Raw genomic sequence first — 13,890 nt, 5'->3', positions numbered from 1 at the left:
CGGGAGTCTGTAAGTCCACATTCCCCTCCTTGTGCAATTCTTGGAGGCCGGATTTGCCCCTGAGCAGTAGTTACGAAACAGCACATTTTAAGCTGTGATTAGGGATTAGTTACCAAAACGTTCATCTTCCAGAGAGAGATCAAAACATCTCAGCTCCGCAAATATCATTGATTCCTGCCCGGATCCAATGGCCACTTCTTTAAACAAAGCAATGAACCGTGCTGTATCTTTAAATACATGAAATGAGCGGTCATAAACAAAAATGTTAAAGTCACTATAGAAACATCCACATGTCACCCCTGGTGCCTTATTATATAAATGTAATTTGCAATTCTAAGCGAAAAAGAGGAGGAATCAAAAGCAGGACATGCTCTTGCTTTTGTAAAGTTACTCACTTTTAGTAGGCCAATTAAAATTAGTAAGTGACACTAAGAAACAAACAAAGCAACCCAGATAAAGAATGAGTTACAAAGGAACCACCTATAGTACCATTAGTAGAGCATTCTGATTAACAAAGAAAAACATTCTTAAAACTTTTAAAACCATAACTTTTAGGGAAAATATCTGGAGAAACATTTTTTAAACAAAATTATTATGCAACAACTCCTAAATTATCACATAGTTGTCTCAAATCAGTGTTGTTATTGTTAAATGAAACTATATATTTTTTTCTTTTGATAATCAAGATAAAAAATCTAAATATTAGATTATTACTTATTTTAGTTGAGTTAGTTTTTCATTTCTAATTTTGGCAACACTTCAGTGTAGTGATCAATTATTATTAATGAGTCACTTATCAACATTAATAACATATTGGCTGTTTATTGGTACTTATAAAGCGCATATTCTGTATCCCTAAATACCTAAATTTGACTAATTAATAAGCGGCAAATTAGTAGAATCAGAAAATTAGACCTTAAAATAAAGTATGCACAAGAGAAATAAAAATAAAGATATTTAAAGATAAATATAAAAAAGACATAAAAACTAACATTAGAATAAAAGCGGATAATAAATAAGAAACTACAATAATATCATAAAAGTTTAAATAAAAATATTGATGCTGGAGATACAAAATTGGTCATCTTGGTTATACTGTACTGGAAATATCTTTATATTTTGGTCTTCTCGATTTACAATGACAAGCGCGTATACTAGAATTTGTGAATACACATGATGAGACAGAAAGAATGGATTCTCCCCTGAAGCGTCTCTAGAGGGAAAATGAGTCATGTCCATTCAACTCCAAGCGGGCCTGAATGACAAGACTACCTTTGGAACAGACGAGTTGAATCCACAAAGTAGCAGGAACTTCAAATGCTAACAGAAAGCACCAATAGGAAGGTGGTAATGGCTTACACTCAACATCAGAGCATCCGTGCTCGTATGGGCTGCCAGCAGAGACAGGAAGTAGGGTAGTCTGCAGGGAATAGGATGCACCAACAAAGCACCTTTCTTTTCTTTCTCATTCTGAACCCCTTATCCCTCCACAGGCCACTGAAACAGAATGGACAAGCCTGTCGAATATTTGATTTTCTCTGGAAATGCTTCTTTACAGATAGAGAGCCTCTGGCCAGCTCTTCAAATGCTCTGGTTCTTCCTAAAAGTGGCATCTCCCTCTCTCCCCTGTGCACCGGCTGGCCAAGTCCCACTGTGACATCCCATAGCATATCCAGCTTGTCACCGCTCACCCAAGGAGGTCTTTTTGAATTCTCCTTGCCCTCAATGGCTTGTATTATGTGGAACGTCAGTCTTCAAACTGCCCTTCCTAACAAGAGATTTTCCCTCTCTATTCATCCACTCGCTTCTCCCCATCCTTCAACTGACAAAACATTTCAGTTTAATTACTTTTCTATGTAAATAATATTGAGACTGTAGTGTTGAACTAGAAATACTAGAATGATTTCTCCAGGTTTTGTGTGGGTTTTAAACACAATGGGCTTTTGGGTAAAGGGGATGTTTATTTGAGGCACAAAGCTTGCCAGGAATAGATTTTCAACAGCTGTGAACCCTTCTGAATGGATATCAATATAATTGTGAAGGTAATGGAGGATTCTCATTTTAATAATCCATATTTATATCTGGAGATGCTGATGAAATAGACGCTGACATGAGATTCCGGTGTCTGAAATGTTGAAAAAGATGTGTATTTTCATATATATTTCTTTGGTAACTTAAAAAAACTTGACAGGCTGAATTTGTCAAACCTTGATCAGTCTTGCACAGACCCAAATTACGGTAGCTGCTAAACTCGTTTCCGAGAGATGCATGGAGATATCAGTGTGAGAGAGAGGAAATTTAATTGCGTTATTGAATTACTAAAGATTTAGAGGTCAGATGAAGTCCAAAATTAACCCTGCTTCTTTTTAAAAAAAATACTGCTAGTTGAATAGCCTAGGGTTGAGGTGTTTGATTGAGTGAGTGTTGAAGAGGTAGGAGGAGATGAGGTAATAAGCAACTCTGTATATAAAATTCAACTGTAGAGTTAAAGCAGGCAGGGAAGGAGATGATCATAGACCAGCACTTCAAAACAGCTATCGCTTCAATCACCCAGGCAACCAACCATCCAACCATACTAGCAGATCTATTCACTAATAGACCTTTAAAAGAGAGAGAGAGTAAAGAAGAAGAGAGACAAACATCTTGTAAGTGACAAAAGACTATAATATGCTATATAAATGCTTCATTTAGCTCTGATCTATAGCTACCTAGACAGCATTTTAAGGTATCAGAGGTACACGCTGGATGTGAAGACTGTTCAAAAAAACATCATAAGAGAAAAAACGTCAAATGTTAAGGTTGGTAAGATATTTTAATGTTTTCTTTTTAAGTCTTATATGCTGCAAACCTAATTCTAAATCTGTGTTGTACAGGCTACATCTTTGGAACCATCTTCCACAAAAAACGACCCTCAACAATTTTTGGATTCACCTTTAGCTCTGGCTCATTTAACTTTCACACAGACACAAGGGGCGGCTCGTGCGATGCATTGAGGGGAGCAAGGGCTGGCATGCAGAACGCACAGCAAAAGCACTTAACACGAGCTGCGCTGTGAAGTGCACTGCAATCTCACAGCACCGGTGCTATGATCTCACTATATGATAATGACACTTTTAATTCAAATGGTTAGCAACGCAAAAGTACAAATTGCCCAGTGAATACCAAGTGAATAAATCTAAGAGATTTAATAGGAGGGAGGCATTATACATACTGATATCAAATCAGTCAAAGAGAGATGCCTACAGGCTAAAAGCACACGGCTGATGTAGATTGTGTTTTCATGAAAATACACAGCTTTGTCAGAATTTTTTCCACCGAGAATTTTTTATTGTCTATCTTGTCTGACAGCCATTTCACCCAGGACAGAAATAAATATTGAGTTTCAGTGGTACAAGACAAAAACCAACCATGTTGTTTGAACAATCTGTTATGAATTCTGGGGACGGCATCTGTCAGTTTTTGATGCTGTGAATGACTACACACGCACACACACATATAATCCCTTTTCCAAAACCCAGTGAGCTGCCTTGTCGGCTTCTACCTAGCACAAGGAGCTGTCTAAGGCAACATCCTAACTGTCATCAAAGTCTCACGAGTGTAAAAAGTGGTGTGTGCTACATATGAACACTCCAGACTTGCAATTGATTTCAATGCAGTTTGGCTATTTACACTAACTCCGGACACCAACATTTGATTGGGCTAGTCAACATTACAAAAGACAGGTTTCTGTCATCAACTTTAGTGGTGCAAATGGCAAAAGGTGCGCTGTGATCATTTTGACCAGGGTTCTCCCTTTTCTCCTTTCACTTTTTCTCTCTTTTTAAATCTCACATGAGAAAAGTGTTTCTTTTTAATGAAAATGAAGGTTGGAAAAAAGTTGAAAATAAATTGTCAAGCATGGTTAGGGCTGTAAGGAAGGTTTTATTGTCCTGAAAAGATGGCATCCATATGCTAATATAGTGCAAATAGCTGGTAACGTTAAGTTCCTTAAGCTATGCTTCCCATTTGGCCAAAACAAGCTGTTTTAGGAGGCAGCATTATTCAGCAGTTGCTTACCTTTTGGAACAGCACTGCGTGTGTGCCAGTGATGCATTAAAATGCTTACTAAACAGTTTAAATTGAGTGTTTTTACAACAGCGACAGTCTTACAAATTCCTCTCACTTTCTATTTGTTGTATGCAGTCCTCCTCCTCTAACCTTCATCTGTGTCTCCCTCAGACTCTCTGGCTGACACTCTCTCTCTTCTAGCTGCATAGTGTCTTTGTTAGGCTTGTTTGAGTCATTGCCGGAATGCCGGTAGCGGATGATACGTCTGATCTGCTTTGCCTGGAGAAGGATGTCCCTTCGCAGGCTTGATGTCATATCCCATTCTTCACGACCCACCTTCCTGCCATCCCATGCTCGAGCACATGATAAATAATCACAAGCTCTCCGTTTCCCTCTCTCACATGCTCCACATCTTTTCTTTTCTCCCTGGCTCTTCATCTCGCACACACAAGTCCTCCGACGCCTCATCCTTCACTGGCACAAAAAAAAAAAAAAAAAAACCCTGGCTAGTGTGTGCCACAAATTATAATCTCAGGAACGAAGCCCAGTCTTCAGACAGGCTGTCTACATCCCCTAGCTCCTGCATTTTGCAAATGACAGTTTTCACTTTAAAAAGTTCATTTATAAAATGGCATGTTTGCAAAACAGGAAACAATAAACGCTAGCAGCGCTTTGTGTAGATGCCACTGACGGCTTGCCTAGTAATCTGTGCCTAATTGCATTCAAGTACGTGTGTGTGTGTATGTGTGTGACTAAAGCATCTCTCTGAGAAACAGAAACATCCTCTTCTGGCTGAAAAGCAGCACACAAAGGCCCCCGATGGGAGGGTAAATCTCACTCTATTCCCTCCCGGTAGTTTAATTCAGCCCTGTAATTATTGCCTAAGCCATTAGGCTAGTGAAGAATGGTTTGCTGCATCAAATACAGATGCTGGGTAATATTATGAACAAGTCCTCATCCACTCAGCCAGTACAATAATGCAACAGCAAAGGTAATAAACAACTATTATTAATAGGTTTTAATAATAGACATTGAAAAGCAAGTCGCAACAAATGATTCACTGATGAGGTTTTATAGTGGACAATGGCTGCTTCGGCTGGCTCATTTTCACATGCATTGTACCTGCACCAATCACGTACCTATTAGACACTGCCTAATAAACAATAACATATGTGCAATGATGCATATCATCTATTACATCCATCATTAGGCTTTCTGTAGCCTTCTGGCATTAAGTGATACTCGCAAGTTTCTTCTTAAAAGGGTCACATGGTGCGACTTCAGGTTTTCCCTTCTTAAACTGCAAAAACACATTGCATTACACCAAACAGACCAAACGATGTTCTTTTTAGCAACATTAAATGACCCTTTTAAGTTGGCAACACTTTAGACTGATCTGGGATCAGATCACTGACCAAGTCCTAAATCTGAGAGCTGTGACAGCTCCATTTGAAAGATGGACTCTGCACCCCAATCACTGACCCAGGGTCAGTGGCCCAAAAATGGAGCATAAAAAAATGAATCGCTGCTGGAAGAGCTTAATCAGATTCATTGAAGCAGTATGCTAGTATGTTGTTCTGAATTCAGTCTTTGAAACACATTAAAACACATTACTATTCCTAAATGTCTAAATGATATAGTGTACATTCACCAGGGCTGTGTTCAAAAGATTTAGTCAATGACTTAACAGACATGTTTGTAGTAAGAACACTGACTGATAAGGACAGTAAGGACATGAATAAGGAACAAATTCAAGATCAGATATTTTTAATCTTTGTACCAACCACTGATCCGCACAACTTGGTCACTTCTTTCTATACTGCTTTACTAATTATTTTTCAGGTTTTGGACAAATCCCTGGAATCCTAAAAGCCCAGGTATGCTTTAAATCTGGTCATAAATATGATTGTAATATTTAGTGTATTGTATATAGACAACTTTCATATTCAAATACATAGACCATCCAAGAAAGACTTCAAGAACATCCGGATTCTCCTAATTTTTCTCATGAATCTCTTCAGGCTTGCACTGCTTCTCAGCACCATGCCACATAAAAGCTTCTGGTCCTTTGTTTATCACGAGCAGTGGTACAATAGAATCAATATTGTCAGCAGCGGGTGAGATAATGATTGACAAGCAACAGGATGGCAACACCAGTTTTCTTTCACAGACTGGCACCTCCTTGGGTAGCACACCGACAAAATTTTTATTTTATCAGCAACCCAAACTCAGAACATGAAAGACAAGCTGGAAGGAACATTCTGTATGTATATTTTATCTTTGAGAAGTGCTGGGCAGCTGTTAAGCTATATTAAGGCCACCTGATGAGCACAAAACTAAGCATTTCTGGTGTGTCTCCAACCAGACTCTGACGACGAGCAGCTGCAGTCATCTTCTGGCAATTTAGTTTTTACTTACAGTCCACTATCAAGAACATGTGATTTCTAACACTGTGATGTTTGAGACATCATCTGGGTGCTACATTCCATGTAGGCGAATGAAGATGCTACAAAAGGATGGAAGCTCGACACCAAGTGGGATGGGATTGTTCCTGCATGGTGAGTCACTCATCCTGTCTTTTTTTCTCCTACATATTTTTCCATCAAACACAAAGTTAGGTTTTCATATTTGAGATTTAAACAACAAAGAGTATTTCTATATACACACACACACACACACACATATATATATATATATATATATATATATATATATATATAAAACCTTTATTTTATTTTGGGTGTGATTAAACGCAATTAATCATTTGACAGCACTACAAATATACCAATGCTGCCAATGCAGTAAAAATAATTCATAAATAGAAATACTAAATACAAATTACTCATTACATTCCAATTCTATATTCTATATATATTCTATGCACATTCTCTAAAATCCTATTAATTTAAACAAGCTGCTAAGTAATTTGTAAAAATCAAAGGATGTTTAGACATTTTTACTGGAAAGGAAAACGAATAACAAATGTTTTTTTTCAGAGCGAAGTCAGGAAAAATGTTTATTTCAAAGTTACAGAGGTGTCTCCCATCATGCGGGAGAAAGACAGTGTTGACAGAACTAGAGCCAGATGAGGCATGTCAGCATAAATGTGAAATGTACAGCTCTGATAAACAGGGATGTTGGTAGAGAGCGCGAGTTCATTAACAAAACATCAGTGAAAAATATGGCAGCTTCGGTTTTAGAGCAGAATACCTAATCCCAGCAGAGACTGTTTCCTAACAGAGGACTCGAATGGGTAACACAAATGGATTTCTCAAGTGTAGATTGCTGTAAAACATCCTAATTAAGGATGTTGTTCCTGTTGTTAAGAAGCTCTCTAAATTCAATGGAGGGTTCAACAACACAGTCACCACACATGATGGGAAGACGCCGTTCACAAGTGTACAGCTCAGAACACGTAAATCTCCATACGGAGCGAACTGTCAACAGACAGCAGAGGCAAATTAAATGAGATATGGAGCAATGCAATGAAACCTGATGTATAACCTTGGGAAATCTTGTCTCATGTACAAACAAGCACTTGTGTTTTTGCGATGACAATTCTGCAAAGAAATCTATATAATTAAAAATTTCTAGACTTGGGTGCTTGAAAAGGTATTAGCGCAGTCTAATCAACAGACAAAACACACAAAAGCATGAATTTATTAGTAACTGCTGAGTTGGAACCGAACAGTCGTGCCATTCCAAATTCAGCGCGAAAATGTACTAATCACTAACATTTCAGGTGCTAAAAGCGTTGCAAAAAGTGCATTGAGAGTTTATCACCTCTGTAGTCTTATGGGAAGCAGGCAGAAAAAAATCATTTAAACAAGATGTTTTTTCGTTCATGATTATGCTGCCTTCTGAGAGCTCAATTTAGAAAAAATTGTCTTTTAAAAAAAGCTAAATCCCTCCAAGATGCCAAAGCTGAGAAAAAACATAAACATGCTTTCATTCACATCTCAAATAATGACTGTTTTCCTCATTTTTTGTGTATTTATGCTAATTATAGTGTATAGTCATTAACTTAACAACATGCTAACATTAAATTCTAGTGCAATCAGTACTGAGTCACGTCACTTGTGCACTTCATGTAAGCTCCTCCCTTTTTGGTCACTTGAAACGTTCCTTTACAAATAGGATATTGTCCTTAAATATAGCTAGCAACATAAACAGTAGACAGCAATTCAGCTCACTATGGAATTGATTTGAAAGGTTTCACAAGTTGGCGTCTGTGTAAAGTGTGCTGCTCAGGGACAGGAGGAACCACAGCAGAATGAAGTAAACATGATTCATCATCATTTCCTCCACCTGATGTCATTATGTTAAGGGAATAAGAGGGCTAAAAAAGGAATAAGCCAGAGAGCGGGGAAAAATGACATGTAATTAATTCATATGGTTTTCATCTCTCTCCGGACTCTCTCCGTTTTTTTTTTTTATGAAACACAACAATGGCTTCACTGCATTGTTTGGAACGAGGGCTAAGAAACACAATAGGTGCACTAATAGCTTCTCTACATGAACTCCGCATTCTGTGACCTCTAGCACAGCAAATGCCATTTCAGTTAACACCAAAGAACATGCACTCATTAGCTCTGCTCTGAAACCTAGTGAGCTGCTTTTAAGGCGCTCTCATGAATCTAGAGGTCACATTAAGGTCCGCTGTCTATTGTCCACAGTGTAGTAATGTATGAAGCACTGCTCACACAGCAGTTGCTTTCAAACCAAGCTGTTATTTTATTTAAATGTTAGCTACTTACTCAAACTTTTGAATGGTAGTGTATCACAGTTTCCACCAAAATGTTAAGCAACACATACATCAAGACTACTGATGGCTAAACGGAAAATAAAATACATTTTTAAATATTATTTATGTAATATTTTAATGGAATTTCAAATTGTGGTAACACTTGTTAACTATGGCTTTTCTTAATTCTTAATTTTCTGCTTATTGATAGTTAATAAGGTAGTTGTTAAGCTTATGTATTGGGTAGGATTAGGAATGCACAATGACGTCATGCAGAATAAGGCATTAATATGTGCTCCTTTAGCGCTAATAAATAAAAAAAAGTATTCTAGTAATATGCATTCTACTAAGCAACTAACAGGTATAAGAGTAAAATACCTAAACCTAAATTGCTGCTCTTTTTACCCGTATCATAAATGCAGTGTTGTCGACAATCTTTAAAAATCATCATTATTATTAAGTATTTATTACTTGAGTCATTTATGAGGTACCATAACTATTAGCATATGATCTCAGATGGCAAAGAGGCCCACAGGCCCATTGTCCCCTTACTGTCAATCTCATATTCTTCCCAACCTTTAATTAATTCTCTCCTGTCTCTTTCTCCACGGATGTGAATAATGCAATGAGGAAGCCTTCATATCTTTTATGGCTTGTAGTTTTAAAACGGAAACTCTCTGAAACCAAATGCTCGAGGCATAAAATACAACAAAGATGCTTGGTGAATAAACAATGGCTGTGTGCCTCAGGTTCAGCTCAGCGACCAAAATCCCTCAATACTCTAAGCTGTCAAAGCGGCCTCTCAGGCACACGTTTATGATGTATGGATGCATATCACTCAGAGAGGAATCAAGATAGAAGCAGTCCCAATACACACTAACCTCAGTTATCTGCTCTTTTTATTGCATATTAATCCCAAGGTGGCAATCCTATCTGAAATCACATATTGGACAAACGTGAATGCTTTTCTATTCATAACACCCTAGCAAAGAGTCAGGAGGGGTTATTTTTCTTCTTCCAATAAGTGCAGGTTTATGTCTTATGTCTAAAACAAAGCCCAGTGCTTTCAGAGGCCTATAAATAAATATGCCTCCTTTATGGAATATAATGGGTTAGAAATACAGCCAGAGTCAATTGTCATTACAAACGCCATTGATCTTCCTTTTTAAAAAAAGGCTTTTAACGTGTCTTAACATTAACAAAAAATGATTAATTTGCAATAATTAATTCCTCAAAAACTAATATGTTAAGCGAATTAGGAGTCTTTTTTTTATTTGTTGCCTGATCCATCCTATAAATATATTGTATGAAACAAAAAACACTTTATTTAAAGCTCACCTGCTTCTCTGACTTGTTTGAAAAATGAGCTTAAGCTGTTAAACTTCAAAAATGTATTATTCAATTCAATATCATCTTTATTTTGCATGTTAAAAAGAAAGAGGCTAATTAAAGAGACACATTAAATGCTACTTACTTCGAACAGCTGCCAGTACAACTTTATGAAACTGCAGCTCAAAGCTTCTGACCAGCATCCATTATTTACTCAAGAACATTCTGTGAGAACAAGGCCTTTTGAAACTTTTAAGTAATATGTGACTGTTGTTTGTATCTGGAAGGTCAACTGGTCTCAGAGCCGTGTGAGCAAAGTGAAAATACACAGCAGTACACACACACACACACACAAAAACAAACATGGCTTTGTTGGGTTCTGCAATAGTCAGCACATTCACACACAGATGCATCAACATTCTTACACACACTCTCTTTGTCCACAGAGAACTCTGCAGATTTCTGCAGGATTGCAACACCTATAGAGTCGAGATGTAGTAAAGCATTTAAACCTAAATATTTCAGAAACATGCACTATTGTTTAAAGGTTTGAGGTCGGTAAGTTTTCAATGTTTTTTTAAATACGTCTCTTATGCTGACCAACGCAGCATGTATTTGATATTTTATATGTTTTGGTAAAACTGTGATCCATTTCTTTCAGGATTCTCCAATAAACAGAAAGTTAAAAAGACCTGCATTTATTAGAAGGCTTTTACTTTCACTTTTGATTTAATTCAATATAACGCAATCTTACTAAATTCTTTCTTTAAATAAATATTTTTTTAACATTTTATTTATTTATTTGTAGCACAAGCGCTCTAGTTTAGAGTTTTTTGTTTGATTTTCTTGGTTTCAAATATTACATGCGACTAAATATATAAATTAATTTGATAACTCAGCTAATCTCTTGTGCTCATTAAATTCCATTGATTTTTCCCAAAATCAAAAAACATATCTCTGCATATTCCTTGTAGGTTTGTTCATGAGCTACCGTTTTTTCTCTGCCAAGCAAAACATTCCAGCAGCAAACTACTACAGCTTTATGACTACATTTGATTTCGCAATATTCCTATTTATTCATTCAGCTTCATTTTTCTCTTTTAAAACCCGACAACACGCAAATGATGGTCGTCTCATGAGTGGAGATCGGTAAACAGTATTTCTCATCTTTAATGGGATGTCTTCACAAGCCTCACAGAAAAAAACAGGTCATCTAAAAATGATATATTTTTCATCTCTCTTTGTGGCTCATCTATAGTAATACATAAGAAATGAGCTTCAATAAAACATCTTCCTCTCTCACTAAGTGGAGCTCTGAGGTAAAATGATCTTAGATCAGTCAGTCAGAAGGAAAGAGGTATTGAGTGGCTCCCTGGTGACTGTTCAGTGGGTGTAAATAGAGACGGACATCTTTGACCATTGCCATGTTTTTCACTATGTCTAGTCTCAAGACCCCCGTTCTGTTGCACTGCGTTGCGACATGTCTTGTCTGAATAATCCCTTAGCTTGCATCCCTTATGATTAATTTGCAGGCAATTACAAGCTGAAGGTCTGAGCATCTCTCACACACAGATGGTTAAACTCAGCACAGGGTTTCTGAGGGTAAATCAACCTCATTCTATTGGTATAAACTTGGTCAGGGATATCAATCGCACTAAAATACATTGTCTATTTAGCGCTTTGCTTCTGAGGATTACGGCTGTGTTTGACATAATGATAAAAGGCCTAGGCAGGAGAGTACTGTTACCTGATACCTGGGATTCCCAGAGGATCTCCGTATGCTGATGTGCACTCAGTGCACTCTGTGCAAACAGAAGCTCTGCTCCAAAACCTAGTAAACTTGCTGCCTATTACCTACTAAGGCAGCTAACTATCATAGAACATTTTAAATGTATTTTTTTATTTAATTTATGCTGTGTCAGTACTGAACCTGTTTTTTTTCCTTGCTATATGTTGATTTGACGCTTAAGAAACATTTATTCTTAATGTTAAAAACAGTTGCATTGTGGAATATTTTATATATATATATATATATATATATATATATATATATATATATATATATATATATATATATATATAGATAGATTGATCTTACCTAATGCCTAAACTTAATAACTACCTTACTAACTATTAATAAGCAGCAAATGAAAATTTATGGAGGAAAAAGTCGTAATTAATAGTTAACAGTTAAATAGTATTAAATAGTTAATAGTGTTATTACTATTACTATTCTAAGCATTACTCGACTTTTCTAACTAATAGAAAGCTGAAAAGATCAAGCATTAATATGACTTTATATGACTTTGATAAATGTTTTCATTTTATCACTGAGCTTTTACAATGCATTCTGGGATTGCCTTTACAGTAAATGTGTATTTTCTTAGCCTCCGTAGGCAGTTCACTAGGTTTTGAAACAAAGCTTCACTTCCCATAAATCTGTGCACTACAACCCTCAGTAGTCTAACATTCTGTTAGACCATACAGTATATGCTATTTTTAGACTGCATCTTAATGGATTTCACTTCCTTAAAGCAATGCACCTGCCTTTCATAACTAGATTTTTTCTTTTTGAGAGAGACCAAAGAGCAGGGTCTTTTCCTGTCCCTTTTTCAAAAGAGTGACAACTTAAAGATGTAATAATTCCACAGTGTCAAAAGAAGACATACCTTTAGTAGGTTCTGTGCGCTTGGGTAGGTCCAACGTGTCATAGTTTTTGTCATGCTCTCCGTTTTTCCTCCCTAAGTGAAGAAGGGGATTGAGAGAGAGAAATCGTGAGGGAACGAAAGTGAAAGAGCAGTTGTAAGTGTCATTCTATGGGAGACAGAATTTACTGGTATGAAAATGTCAAGTAGACCCAAGTCTCAGGCACACACATAGTCACAAACGTGCCACACATAAAACTAGCTACTACACAGATATGCAGAGACAAACGCATGACACCAGCTCCCAGGAGTGGGAACCCCCATTAAAAATGTAGAGCCTTTGTCATAGAGAACGACTGTCTATAACAGAGTGAAGTAATGAGGACCATTTCACTATCACACACAGAGAACATGTCATAGGGATAGTTCATCTACAAATCAACATTCTGCCACCATTTACTCACCTTCATATTGTTCCAAACATATTTGACATGCTCCAAAAACAACAAAAAGCATCTTAGAAATAGTCCATATGACTCACATGCTGTATTTCAAGTGTTCTGAAGCCATAACCTCACTTGAGACAAACACTAAAGCCATTCTTATCTTAATTTGTGCAAATTACATATGCACATATTTACATTTGGTAAATTACTAAAAATGTCATAGTGTCATAGTGTAACCCAATCATGATGCACCAAACGTGAATATTTAAATTGTACGTATGTAAAAATTAAATATCTAAATGTAATAACTAAAATGGTAACACTGTATTTTGCAGTTGCTTATTAGCATGCATACTACTAGAATATTAGCCATTTATTAGTGCTAATTAAGCACATATTAATGGCTCGTTCTACATGACCTTTTTTAGCATCCTCTATCTTACCCAATACCTAAACTTAATAACTACCTTACTAACTAGCAATGAGCAGCAAATTAAGAATGAATTGAGGGAAAAGGTCATAGTTAATAGTTAACAAGTGTTACCTGTTCTAAAGTGTTACCACTGAAATTAATAAATAAGATTTTGTACTTGTTTTTCTGTAATAATCCTTAAAACAGGATGCGTTTACTTGAGAGGGAACAGATTTTTAACTCAAAAACTGTTTTTAAAATTTGGCT

The 13,890-nt window shown here is 36.7% G+C and overlaps 1 protein-coding gene across 12 annotated transcripts in view; it reads right to left on the bottom strand.

Annotated features, from left to right (window-relative positions):
* arvcfb (ARVCF delta catenin family member b) overlaps nt 1-13,890 on the bottom strand; it is a 164,408-nt gene that overhangs the window by 15,444 nt on the left and 135,074 nt on the right. For all 12 annotated transcript variants that reach the window (XM_043238598.1, XM_043238596.1, XM_043238601.1 and 9 more), the window contains one exon: nt 12,790-12,861. In XM_043238598.1, coding sequence (XP_043094533.1) covers nt 12,790-12,861 — 72 coding nt within the window. The remainder of the gene's footprint in view (nt 1-12,789; nt 12,862-13,890) is intronic.

This window comes from Puntigrus tetrazona, chromosome 5 (genome assembly GCF_018831695.1).
Source record: "Puntigrus tetrazona isolate hp1 chromosome 5, ASM1883169v1, whole genome shotgun sequence".
In the NCBI taxonomy this organism is placed as follows: Eukaryota; Metazoa; Chordata; class Actinopteri; order Cypriniformes; family Cyprinidae; genus Puntigrus; species Puntigrus tetrazona.
The sequence above is the reverse complement of the archived record's forward strand: the minus strand, read 5'-3'. Positions and strand labels throughout refer to the sequence as shown.